The sequence below is a fragment of the Erpetoichthys calabaricus genome, chromosome 5 (genome assembly GCF_900747795.2).
Source record: "Erpetoichthys calabaricus chromosome 5, fErpCal1.3, whole genome shotgun sequence".
Classification (NCBI taxonomy): Eukaryota; Metazoa; Chordata; class Cladistia; order Polypteriformes; family Polypteridae; genus Erpetoichthys; species Erpetoichthys calabaricus.
The window spans coordinates 202643335-202656735 of NC_041398.2; the positions used below are offsets into that span (position 1 = coordinate 202643335).

At 35.8% G+C, this 13401-nt stretch overlaps 1 protein-coding gene across 7 annotated transcripts in view; it reads left to right on the top strand.

The window, feature by feature from the left end:
* agtpbp1 (ATP/GTP binding carboxypeptidase 1) overlaps positions 1-13401 on the top strand; it is a 239983-nt gene that overhangs the window by 176786 nt on the left and 49796 nt on the right. For all 7 annotated transcript variants that reach the window (XM_051928607.1, XM_051928606.1, XM_051928605.1 and 4 more), the window contains 3 exons: positions 2304-2433; positions 4099-4230; positions 5488-5664. In XM_051928607.1, coding sequence (XP_051784567.1) covers positions 2304-2433; positions 4099-4230; positions 5488-5664 — 439 coding nt within the window. The remainder of the gene's footprint in view (positions 1-2303; positions 2434-4098; positions 4231-5487; positions 5665-13401) is intronic.

Genomic DNA, 13401 nt, shown 5'->3' on the forward strand with positions numbered 1-13401 from the left:
ATTTAAAGCTATTTCCATGATGTGACCAAGAAGAAAGTCACTTCCCATAAATATTTTTTTTGCTTTTTTACTTAAAAATTAGGTTGCTTAATAATTTTTTCCTGCCTCAAGTGGAGGAGTTCAAGTATCTCGGGGTCTTGTTCACGAGTGAGGGAAGAATGGAGCATGAGATCGACAGGCGGATCTGTACGGCGTCCGCAGTGATGCGGGCTCTGCATCAGTCTGTCGTGGTGAAAAAGGAGCTGAGCCATAAGGCAAAGCTCTCAATTTACCGGTCGATCTATGTTCCTACCCTCACCTATGGTCATGAGCTATGGGTATTGACCGAAAGAACGAGATCGCGAATACAAGCGGCTGAAATGAGTTTCCTCCGCAGGGTGTCTGGGCTCTCCCTTAAAGATAGGGTGAGAAGCTCAGTCATCCGGGAGGGGCTCAGAGTAGAGCCGCTGCTCCTCCGCATCGAGAGGAGTCAGATGAGGTGGCTCGGGCATCTGATCAGGATGCCTCCTGGACGCCTCCCTGGGGAGGTGTTCCGGGCACGTCCAACCGGGAGGAGGCCCCGGGGAAGACCCAGGACACGCTGGAGGGACTATCTCCCGGCTGGCCTGGGAACGCCTCGGGATTTTCCCGGAAGAGCTAGAAGAAGTGGCCGGGGAGAGGGAAGTCTGGGCATCTCTGCTCAAGCTGCTGCCCCCGCGACCCGACCTCGGATAAGCGGAAGAGAATGGATGGATGAATAATTTTTTCTTCCTTACCACATGTTAAATTTACTATTTCTTTGAAAATTTTGAGAATATTTAAATATGATTGGTTCAATAAGGACTTATTCTATAGCCTAGTTTATTGATAAAGAAATTCATTCAGATTCGTAAATTTGTTAGGTTGGGTGTTTTAATATATTTTTAATATACTGTACTTATTTGCTGTTGTAGTCACAGTAGACATACTTCTATTACTTGGGTTTCTTAGCCTATGCAGAATGCTAAGCTCAAATTAAATGTTAAAACGTGATAGATTATCCTAGTTTTCAAAAATACTAGGGTGAGTCAGAAGGGATTCAAGTGCATTAAAAGCCAAAAATAATCTATTACTATGTTATATAGTGTTATATGCTATTTAACTTACTTATTGAATTTTCCAGTTGTGATTTATTTAAGAATGGATTAAATTTTCAAGTTTCTTTTTGTGATTGTAATGAAAACCAAAAATTATTAAAATTTGTTTGTTAAATATGTATGTAGTGTTGATAGTAGTATGATAATTCAATGCCAGAAATGTTTTTTTTTGGTTTTTTTTACATTTTAAAGGCCTATATCTATGATACAGTGTGCCTTATAATTTTCTATTTGTAAAGTTTAATCAATATATACTTTACTCCTTATAATCAAGTAGAATAACACCTCGAAATTCTAAGTAAAAATAACTACAGGCTTTGTTTGTACAGTCTACAACACTGACTTAAAACAACCTTAAAGATCATTTACTTAAAGATTTTTTAAATATAAACTTACTGATGTTTTTAAGGCTAAGTTACTGTAAATAAAGCTGAGAAGAAAATAATATAGGGAACAAAAATATTTTATCTAAAAAAAACAAGTACATAAATCCTTAATGTTAAGTAGTTTATGTGTATTTACGACATCGCCCTAAGTGTGCCCTTTGAGTCTTTAAAGTAGGTTCTCAGGAAAAATGTAATATTTGACCTTCGGTGCACAACTCTGCGTCATAGTCTGCAGTCTTGAATTAATCAAGTAAAAGTCAACCTCAGCATTAATTTGACCTTTTAACTCCAGCATCCTCCAGACCAATTCATTAAAATGCCATAGTCCAATGGGAAATCATATTCTTAAAATAGTCATAGAATATGACAAAAATCTTCACAAATCTGATAGATCATTTTATTAAGTTTAGATTCCTGAAAGCATCATAGTATAAAGTATCAGTTACATTTTTTCTCTTTTGTTTCTCTCATTTGCTTTTGTTTTAAACTGAGAAAAAAATAGTTTTAATTATAAAATTTACATATACTAAAATCATACTGACATGTGTTTTAATGATTGGATTTCAGGTCACAGCTAAGTAAGAAAACATTCTTTCGTCTGATTACATTTTGGTCTGATTTAAAATACAAAACAATTATTATAGTTCATCTAGAATTTTATTTCACATAATAAAAACTGAATAAATAAGGATGAGAATGTTGTGCGTAAAATTAAGATAAAGAGTATAGGATAAAATATTTTATAGCACCCATTCTAACATATCCTTTTATATAATGTTGCATTTTGTTTTTATTTGAATAGCCATAGATGTTCCTTAAGTGGCGAAGATCTGAACAGGCAATGGCAAAACCCAAATCCTGACCTTCACCCTATAATTTATCACACAAAAAGTCTCTTGCAGTACTTAGTAGCAATTAGGAGGACACCTCTGGTAAGAATTTCATTGAAGTCTATGTTAGAATAAAAGTGGTTATAAGGATTGAATTTTCTGCTGAAGCAATAATATTAGTATTATTATACTTTGTTACTGAAAACTACATTATGATTCTTTCAGCATGTTTTAAATCTGCGGCATCATAAAGAAACGGAGCATGCTTCACAGCATGGTTGTTTTTATTGTTTGGTTACCTATTGTCATAACAAGTGAAACAGAGCAAAATTGCTGGTTCTTCTACAGCAGAAGACAGTTAGTTGTTGACACTATAATTTGAGCAAGATCAAATATTACCTTTTAATTATGAAGCAGATTTGTAGATGCTCCTTGAAGTTCATTTGGTAATCTTGTTCCCTGGTAACTAAAACTGGTACAAAAACCATTGCCAAGACACATTTATTTACACCCTTTAAACAAGTCAAATTAGTTCGATTGGAAAAATTAGATTTTCAGTGTTCAAATAGCATGAATTAACAAATTTATGAAGGTTTTACTTCTTAAAAATGGTCACTATCATTTCGTGTTCTTTATTGACATTGGCGAGGCAAAAAACTGTCTGAAAAAATCAGAAAAACTATTATTAACAAATATAAAAATGCAAAAGGATACAAGGTCCTCTCCAGAGAGCTAAGTATTCCTGCTCCCACAGTTCATCGTGGTATTAAAAAGATTGGTGTTCATGGAACTTTTACCGACTTCCCTGGTGGAAAGAGGAAATTTAATTAATGAAGTATTTAAAGGTTGGTGTAAACTGTTGGCAGTCAAGACATCAAATAAAATATTTTGAAAGCTTACCTGGAGTTGTCTAGGAGTGATGGTTTCATCCTATACTATCTGCCACACACTACATGGAAAAGAGCTTTTTGGCAAATTTGATTGTGGACCCCACTGTTCAAATAGAAATATAAAAAGGCACAAGTGATGTTTGACTAAACCTACCTAAAAAAACATAATCATTCTTGGAAGATATTCTTTGGAATGATCAAACCAGTTATCTTCTTTTGCAGTGAAGACCAGCAAAGCTTATAAAGAAAGTACACCCTGCCTACAGCTGAATATGGTGGAGGTTTCATAATGTTTTGGGCTGATTTGCTTCCTCTGGTGCTGGAAGTTTTGAACATATTAAAGGAATTATGAAATCAGAAGATTAGTAAGGTTTTTAGAATGGAATATGGTATTCTTTCAGAAATCTAGGTATGGTTTAAAGATGATAAGTTCTACTGCAGAACTAACCCAAAGCATACTTCAAAATTTACAAAAAATGTTAAAAATAAAAAAAAATCTCTTGGGATAGGCTCAGGTAACTGTGGTGCGGATCCTAAGTGTAGCTTGGTAATCTGTTAAGGAGGGTGTCTTCTTCAAAATAAGTATTGTTGTGGTCTTAATGCCTAACAAGATAGATTGTTTTAAAAAGAATGTCGTCCCCTCAAATTCCTTCTGCTAACTCAATAAATGACCCTCAGAGTCACATGACTTTTTGAACTTTAGAAATATGTTGTGTAATTTAGTTTGTGATATTTCATGGCTCAGCTATTCAGCTTGATTGTTCTTTCCAAATATCATTCTGTTAATAGCTATAGAGAGGTGTACAATATTGATATGTTATCCATAGCAGCTGTATTTTTTTTACTCTTGTACTAGTATTCATGTCCTTTTTTATAGGTGTTTTGTGATTACCATGGGCATTCCCGGAAAAAGAACGTATTCATGTATGGATGTAGTATCAAAGAAACAGTATGGCAGACCAATGTAAATGCTACCTCTTGTGATTTCCAAGAAGACCTTGGCTACAGAGTAAGAAACTTGTTATTTTACTACTATGTATCAGTAGTATATTAATATGTTGTTTCTGTGTCATTTGTAAATCCAAATTTAACTAGAAATAATACTATGAATGTTCAATAGTTTGGTAATTGTAAATGTTCCCAGAGAGTTTAAACACTAATGTAAACCAGTTTATCATTTAGTATTATATGGCTTGTATGCTTTGGTAGACTATTTATTCTGCTTGACTGTAAATAATAATTTTGATACTGATATAATCATCATCCATATTACTAACCGAGAATAAACCGGATATGGACGCAGGTACACGGCGATGGGACTATGAGACATACTGTGCAGACGCCTACAGCGCGCGTCTCATAAACCGCAAGCGAAGTCTGATCCACCACGAACGAAGGAGTCACGGCCCAAAAACGAAAGAGCTCAACTAACGTGAATGAGAAATGAAGCACCAATGCGCCCATAGCTAACAACTAACGACACAGCCACACAAAAAAGAGGATTCTGCGCTGCACCCCAGAGTCAAACGGAAGAGGCTACGGAGGCCCCACAGGTCCACAAAGATAGTACGGAAGGCGTGGGAAAGTACGAAAGGCGCGGTCGCCGACAATAATCTCTTTCAAATCTATTTTGGGTTACCCAAGACCAGGGGTTGGCGAGCGAAGCGAGCAGTAGTCTAATAAGCTTGTCTATTTTGAAAATGCTCAAATATAACAGTTTAGTAAGAATATGTATATATAGGTTTTAGCAGTCAGTGATACATGGGAACATACAAAGTTTGACAAACGAGGTGACCATTTGGTCTATCAGGTTTAGTCAAGATAGAGGGAACATGGGATAAACACTTTGGAACTGGTGGATAAGAATGGTTCCCCTTTTTAAAATGCAGTAATACACTCCTTAGCTTCCTCCAGTCACTATAATGTACATAAGGTTAAGTCTGCTTAGAGCAGATCTAGGAATCTACTGTACACGCATATTTTCATTTTTTAATGTTTTTTACTGATAGCCTAACAGGATATAGCCAATGATTATAAGGGGCACTTGGCTATCTGTCCATGCTTCAGAAGAAAAAAAGTTGAATCTTTATGGTGTATGTGAAAATGTAAATCAAAACCATTTATTTATTTTATGTTATTATCATGCAAACTCTGACTTCACTTTCTGTAGTTGATGATAATACAAAAGAGTTGAAAATACATTTGTCAAAGTATGCTTTGATTTTTTTTTAATTTTTTTTTTTTAATATGCCCATTTTATTATTAGGCACTTCCCAAGATTTTGAGTCAAATAGCCCCTGCATTCTGCATGAGTAGTTGCAGTTTTGTAGTTGAGAAGTCCAAAGAGTCCACTGCACGTGTTGTGGTCTGGCGCGAGATTGGTGTGCAGAAGAGTTACACCATGGAGAGCACATTATGCGGTTGTGATCAAGGGAAATATAAGGTATGTATCAATATTGATGATATGATGATGAATGATTTCTTACTAATTAGGCTTCCAGGGTATGTTTTGATTTCTGTTTTCTTATATCTTAATTAAGGGCTTTTATTTAAAACACTACTTACACTACATTTGTTCTATCTCTGTGCAAAATAAATTACAAAGTGTGTTTTATTTATTGTTTTATTTGCATGGTTGTTAAGAATCTTGGTTACCTTTTGGGTAACACATGACTTGACACTTTGCCATTTACATGGCATTAGGAGAAGGTTGTCTGCTGTATCTGCATGATTCAACTGTTACTTCTTCACACACAAAACCACCAGGATCGATGATGCAGTAAACCTTTTATATTTCTCGCCAAGCAGTGGCATGAATATCACTTTAATGTTTGTAGCCTTAAATCAACAGTACAACTTTTATATAATTTAAAGTGAAACATGTTGGTCTTGCTCACATTTTCTCTACAAGTCCTGATAGTGGTTTCTTTATATCTAAGATTAAGGTGAAACAGAAAAACTGCATGTTAAAGTTATCTGTTGCAGTGTTTTGGAAACCATGTAACTTACTAAAAGACTAGTCATCCATAGTAAAGATTGATGTTTTATAGTCCACCAGTTATTTTTTTTAGCTTAAGCCTATTTTATTAAAGTTTTTGCTAAAATACTGTTGACAGGATTGGAAGACCCCACAGAAAGAATTGCAAGTTAATTATTCAGGTGGCTTTTTTATGATACTAATATTTTTGCTTTTGTTTCCTGCTATAAAATCTCAAAAGCCTTTGCCACGTCTAGGAAATGCTTCACAAAACTCTGTATAAATGATGTTGAGCTTTTGTGAACACATTCATTTTTCTATTGTGGCCTTACACAACATTTAGCATTGTATTAGGGATCAAGCAATGCAGCAGAACTTGCAGAACATAATGGAGGCATTTATTTTTTGAATGCTTTCTGCTGCCCACTGTATTCTACATATACAATACTACTACTACTATTACTACTTGTGCTTTTTAGTCATATAAAACCACTATCTCTAAATCCAGCTATCAAAAGAAACTGTTATTAATGTTGACCCCCCCCCCCCCGTTGAATGTTTGAAAAGCATAAAAAAATCTAGCAAAATTGTGTTTATAGTAGCTGCATCTTGCTAATACAGTGTCGGAATTATGTAGCCAATTTATTCTTTTTTATTTCACTCACTCAGATGACACTAAACTGGGAGGAATAGCGAACATTGAGAAGGCCGCAAAAACAATTTAAAAAGACTTGGACAATTTTCAGAATTGGGCAAATACTTGGAAATTGTAGTTTAATGTAGAAAGTGGTACACATAGGCAATGTGCAGAAGCTTTTAAAGTTGCAAATAAAATTTTAAGTTATTTTGCTAAAAAAAAACTATATAATGCACTAGTGAGACTGCATCTGGAGTACAGTATTCCTTTTTCAAGAAGGAAATAGCAAAAGCAGTGCAGAGAAATGCAACCAGTACATCCAAGGACTTAAGGACAAGTCCTTTTTTGACAATTATTACAGAATTCTTAGAAATTTAAACTTGTTCAGTCTCAAATTCAGAAGTTTGTGCGGGCACCTAATCCAGGTATTCAAAATCCTGAAAGGTTTTAATAAAGAATTTCCAACAGAATTCCTTCAATTAAATCGCAAATCACGTACTTGAAGACACTAGGGGAAGTTAAGGGCAAATGCATTAGAACTGAATCCAGGAACCATTTTTTTATGCAAAGAGTTGTATGAATCTGGAATAAACTACCAGGACATGCAATTTAAGCAAAAATTTCAAAACCCTTTAGAAAATATATTTGTATGAGTTACTGGGACATCTTAGCTATTAGCTAGACAAACAAGCATGATGAACTGAATGGTTTCCTCTCATATGTCAAACTAGCTGAAATTCCCGACGTTGCCCCGGAGGAAAGTAAAGTGTGTTTTATTTTATTTTGTTTTGTTTTTTTAATAATTGTTTGAGAAAAATATAATTAGAAAAAAAAAAAACAACAAGTTTCATGAAAATCACTCCAGCCTTTCAGAAGTGATGCTGGAACATACATACATACATACAAATATACATTGACATTTATATATACAGTAAACCCTCGTTTATCATGGTTAATCCGCTCTAGACTCTACCGCGATAAATGAATTTCAGCGAAGTAGGATTCTTTATTTATAAATCGAATATTTTCGCAGTTAGAGCATAGAAAACCTGTTTACGGCCTTCTAAATACATTTTTAACATTATTAGAGCCCTCTAGACATGAAATAACATCCTTTAGTCAAAAGTTTAAACTGTGCTCCATGACAAGACAGATATGACAGTTCCATCTCACAATTAAAACAATACAAACATGTCTTCCTCTTCAAAGGAGTGCGCTTCAGGAGCAGAGAATGTCAGAGAGAGAGACAGAGACAGAGAGAGAGAGAAAAGCAAACAATCAAAAATCAATAGGGCTGTTCGGGCTTTTAAGTATGCGAAGCACCGCCGGACAAAGCAGCTGCAAGGAAGGGAGCAATGTGAAGGTAGTCTTTCAGCATTTTTTAGAGGAGCGTCCGTATCCTCTAGGCCAGTGTGCGAACAGCCCCTCTGCTCACACCCCCTCTGTCAGGAGCAGAGAATGTCAGAGAGAGTGAGCGAGACGGAGAAAAGCAAACAATCAAAAATCAATATGTGCTGTTCGGGCTTTCAAGTATGCGAAGCACCGCATGGGAAACATATCATATATCATTGAGGAGTTTTATTTAATATGTAATACGTGCTCTGATTGGGTAGCTTCTCAGCCATCTGCCAATAGCGTCCCTTGTATGAAATCAACTGGGCAAACCAACTGAGGAAGCATGTACCAGAAATTAAAAGACCCATTGTCTGCAGAAATCCACAAACCAGCAAAAAATCCGTGATATATATTTAGATATGATTACATTTAAAATCCGCGATGGAGTGAAGCCGCGAAAGTCGAAGCGCGATATAGCGAAGGATCACTATATGTATATATGTGTGTGTATATATATATATATATATATATAATCTATATATATATCTATACATATTAATAAAAGGCAAAGCCCTCACTGACTCACTGACTGACTGATTGACTGACTGACTGACTGACTCACTCATCACTAATTCGCGAACTTCCCGTGTAGGTGGAAGGCTGAAATTTGGCAGGCTCATTCCTTACAGCTTACTTACAAAAGTTAGGCAGGTTTCATTTCGAAATTCTACGCGTAATGGTCATAACTGGAACATATTTTTTGTCCATATACTGTAATGGAGGAGGCGGAGTCACGTATCGCATCATCACACCTCCTACGTAATCACGTGAACTAAAAACAAGGAAGATTTACAGCACGAGTCAAACGCGGGAACGAAGGTAAATGACGTTAATTTTTGACTGTCTTTTAATACTGTGTAAGCATACATATTAACACATGTGCAATTAAACGTGTGCATTTACGGGGTGATTTCTCAGGCTTAAAAGCTCGCCTTTTATCAAACGCGGGAACAAAGGTAACTGACGTTGTTCACTGTCTTTTAATACTGTGTAACCATACATATTAACACATGTGCAATTAAACGTGTGCATTTACGGGGTGATTTCTCAGGCTTAAAAGCTCGCCTTTTACTAAAAAGGTAAATGCAAAACTATTTTCAATCAGTTTATTGAAACGCTCCCGTTAAGGATTGCAATAACATATTCGCGAGATAAAAGAACGAAGTAGGGGGAAATGAAGGAAGAGCCACGAACAGCGAAGACCAAAAAATTAATTAAACAATTGAGAAGGGAGCAAGTGAAGCATACAAGCATGTTCATAAGGGAAACAAAGCACGGTGTAAAACGTAAGTTTAAATTAAGTTTATAGAAACGCTCCCGCTGCGGATTGCAATAACATATTCACGAGATAAAAGTTTAATGAGAAGACACGAGGTATAAACGAAGCACACGCCGTGGCGCAACGTTAGGGGCAACAGTTTCAACCATTCTATGATCTGCTTCTCGCAACTGAAAGACGGCACATGGCGGATGTTAGCCGACTTGCTGACCGCAACGTTAGGGGCTTCAACTCTGGCGCTGACGCCACATCTCAGTGCCAACAGTTTGCAGACTCTACTTAAAAGACCCGCCCTCCACACTGGACAGTTAAAAAGACCAATCAAACTAACGATGACATCAAGTATTACCCAATCAAAAGTAGGAAAGGAGGCATCTTCATAAAATGCGTGTGGGATGATTTGCATGAGACGCTGCTTTAAAAAAAATGATAAAAAAAATTGATTGATTGATTCAAAACGGGACGCGCAATTTCATTCTCAAATGCGGCACGATTCCGTATTTTAAAGGACGGGTGGCAACCCTACAGTGCCAGGTAACCACCCATACAATCAGATTGTGATTCAGACTAGGAATGCAATGAATGTAATTACCCCGATCTACATACAAGGCGAAAGTCTTGCAACATTCAAAGATGATGGTTTGGGATAAGTACACCATAGAACATAAAAGAGCTTATGAAGCCTTGAACCGAAAAAAGCAAGATCTCAGAGATCGTAAAAAAAAAATAGGAGGTAATGTCGTTTTACTCGCTGTAGATTTTAGTCAAACATTACCAGTTATTCCACGAGGGAGACCAGCAGATGAACTCAACGCGTGTTTAAAATCCATGCTTCTCCCACGCTCGGTTATATGTCGCGTGTTCTCGGGTAGGTACACCAAAAATGTATACATTTAAGCATGTAATGGTCAAACAAAAAATGAGGTATACCCGAAGGCACTGCAGTAGTACTTAATCTAACTTTACTTAAATGTTAATGTTTTACTGTTTACTAATTTATACGCTTCTTATATGTTGTTCAAATTCTTTTATCAAAATACCAGTGACAGCGCAATGCACAATAACATGGAGTGAATACACCATACGCATCCGCCCACGGCCGCCCTGGTGTGCGCAGATTGGAGTTGATTCTACAATAAAATAAAATAAAGATAAAAAGAGTAATACAATCATCACCCATAAAGCGGATAGTAGATGTGACGTACCATATGTGTACCAGATTTCAAGTCAATAGGTGAAACGGTTTGCGAGCTACAGGTGATTTAAAATCCTGGACAGACACACAAATTGCCACGGTAGCAAATTACAGAAGAAGATTTTACTGTTTAATAATTTATATTTATATGAAATGTGCTTCTTATATATTACTTCATATTCTCATATGATAATGATGTTAATGTTTATATTGATTTCTATGTTATTGAAACTGCATGTATGTGTGTATATGTATGTATATATATATATACATACATATATATATATATATATATATATATATATATATATATACTAGCAAAATACCCGCGCTTCGCAGCGGAGAAGTAGTGTGTTAAAGAGGTTATGAAAAAAAAAGGAAACATTTTAAAAATAACGTAACATGATTGTCAATGTAATTGTGTTGTCATTGTTATAAGTGTTGCTGTCTTTTTTATACAGTATATATATATATATATATATATATATATATATATATATCTATATATATATATATATCTATATATTATATATATAATATACACACACACATAAACATTTATATACATATACATAAATATACATATCTACATATACACATCTACATATATATACACACATACATAAACACACACATAAGACTTATTGACTGAAACGGGCTTTCACGAAAAAAGTTAGGGCTTTGCTACAGGATACACCCTCCACAAGTTAACCAAGTAAAAATAAAATATATATTTCTGTTTTATTTAAACCTTTTAAGTTCGTATGCATAGCCCCATTTGGCTGTTTAATTTTTTGTTTCTTTCTTCAGTAATATTTAATCTCCTTAAAGAAAAAGAACATATCCATTTTACTTTTTTTGTATCTCTGTAGTAATATTTTAGTGTAAAAGAATAACCAGTATTTAAACCTTTTATGTTACTTTATACATTTATTTTGCACAATGTTGAAAAATTAATAAGAAAGCTACATATTTTGGCAGCTGCTGCTTTCATTTTCAATGAAATGAAAAAAGCTCTCCAAGAGAAAACGTCAATGAAGAAGAAACAGTTTGCACTATCTAAAAAGGAGAAACCCTCATTTATAAAAGTTTGCTGCAGATGACTTAACTGAAAATAAATGAATAGTTCCTATGTGTATAATACATATTTATCTATTTTTCTTATGCCTTTATTCCACCAACTTACAACATCTGAGGTACAATTTGTTACATTACTTTTGTTTTTTGCAGCACAGGCAGGTGAAGTGACTTCCTCAGGGTCACACAGTGGTGTCAGTACCACGATTTGAACTGACAAGCTCCGGGTTTGCTGAAATATTACTGAAGAAAGAAAAAAAACGAAAACGGGCAAATGGGGCTATGCATACAAATGTCCATCCGTCCATTATCCAACCTGCCATATCCTAAATACAGGAGCCAATAAGTAGATATGTATATATACAGTATATATATATATATAATGTAGATATATATACAGTATATATATATATATATATATATATATATATATATATATATATAATGTAGATATATATACAGTATATACAGTGGTGTGAAAAACTATTTGCCCCCTTCCTGATTTCTTATTCTTTTGCATGTTTGTCACACAAAATGTTTCTGATCATCAAACACATTTAACCATTAGTCAAATATAACACAAGTAAACACAAAATGCAGTTTTTAAATGATGGTGTTTATTATTTAGGGAGAAAAAAAAATCCAAACCTACATGGCCCTGTGTGAAAAAGTAATTGCCCCCTTGTTAAAAAATAACCTAACTGTGGTGTATCACACCTGAGTTCAATTTCCGTAGCCACCCCCAGGCCTGATTACTGCCACACCTGTTTCAATCAAGAAATCACTTAAATAGGAGCTGCCTGACACAGAGAAGTAGACCAAAAGCACCTCAAAAGCTAGACATCATGCCAAGATCCAAAGAAATTCAGGAACAAATGAGAACAGAAGTAACTGAGATCTATCAGTCTGGTAAAGGTTATAAAGCCATTTCTAAAGCTTTGGGACTCCAGCGAACCACAGTGAGAGCCATTATCCACAAATGGCAAAAACATGGAACAGTGGTGAACCTTCCCAGGAGTGGCCGGCCGACCAAAATTACCCCAAGAGTGCAGAGACGACTCATCCGAGAGGTCACAAAAGACCCCAGGACAACATCTAAAGAACTGCAGGCCTCACTTGCCTCAATTAAGGTCAGTGTTCACGACTCCACCATAAGAAAGAGACTGGGCAAAAACGGCCTGCATGGCAGATTTCCAAGACGCAAACCACTGTTAAGCAAAAAGAACATTAGGGCTCGTCTCAATTTTGCTAAGAAACATCTCAATGATTGCCAAGACTTTTGGGAAAATACCTTGTGGACTGATGAGTCAAAAGTTGAACTTTTTGGAAGGCAAATGTCCCGTTACATCTGGCGTAAAAGGAACACAGCATTTCAGAAAAAGAACATCATACCAACAGTAAAATATGGTGGTGGTAGTGTGATGGTCTGGGGGTGTTTTGCTGCTTCAGGACCTGGAAGGCTTGCTGTGATAGATGGAACCATGAATTCTACTGTCTACCAAAAAATCCTGAAGGAGAACGTCCGGCCATCTGTTCGTCAACTCAAGCTGAAGCGATCTTGGGTGCTGCAACAGGACAATGACCCAAAACACACCAGCAAATCCACCTCTGAATGGCTGA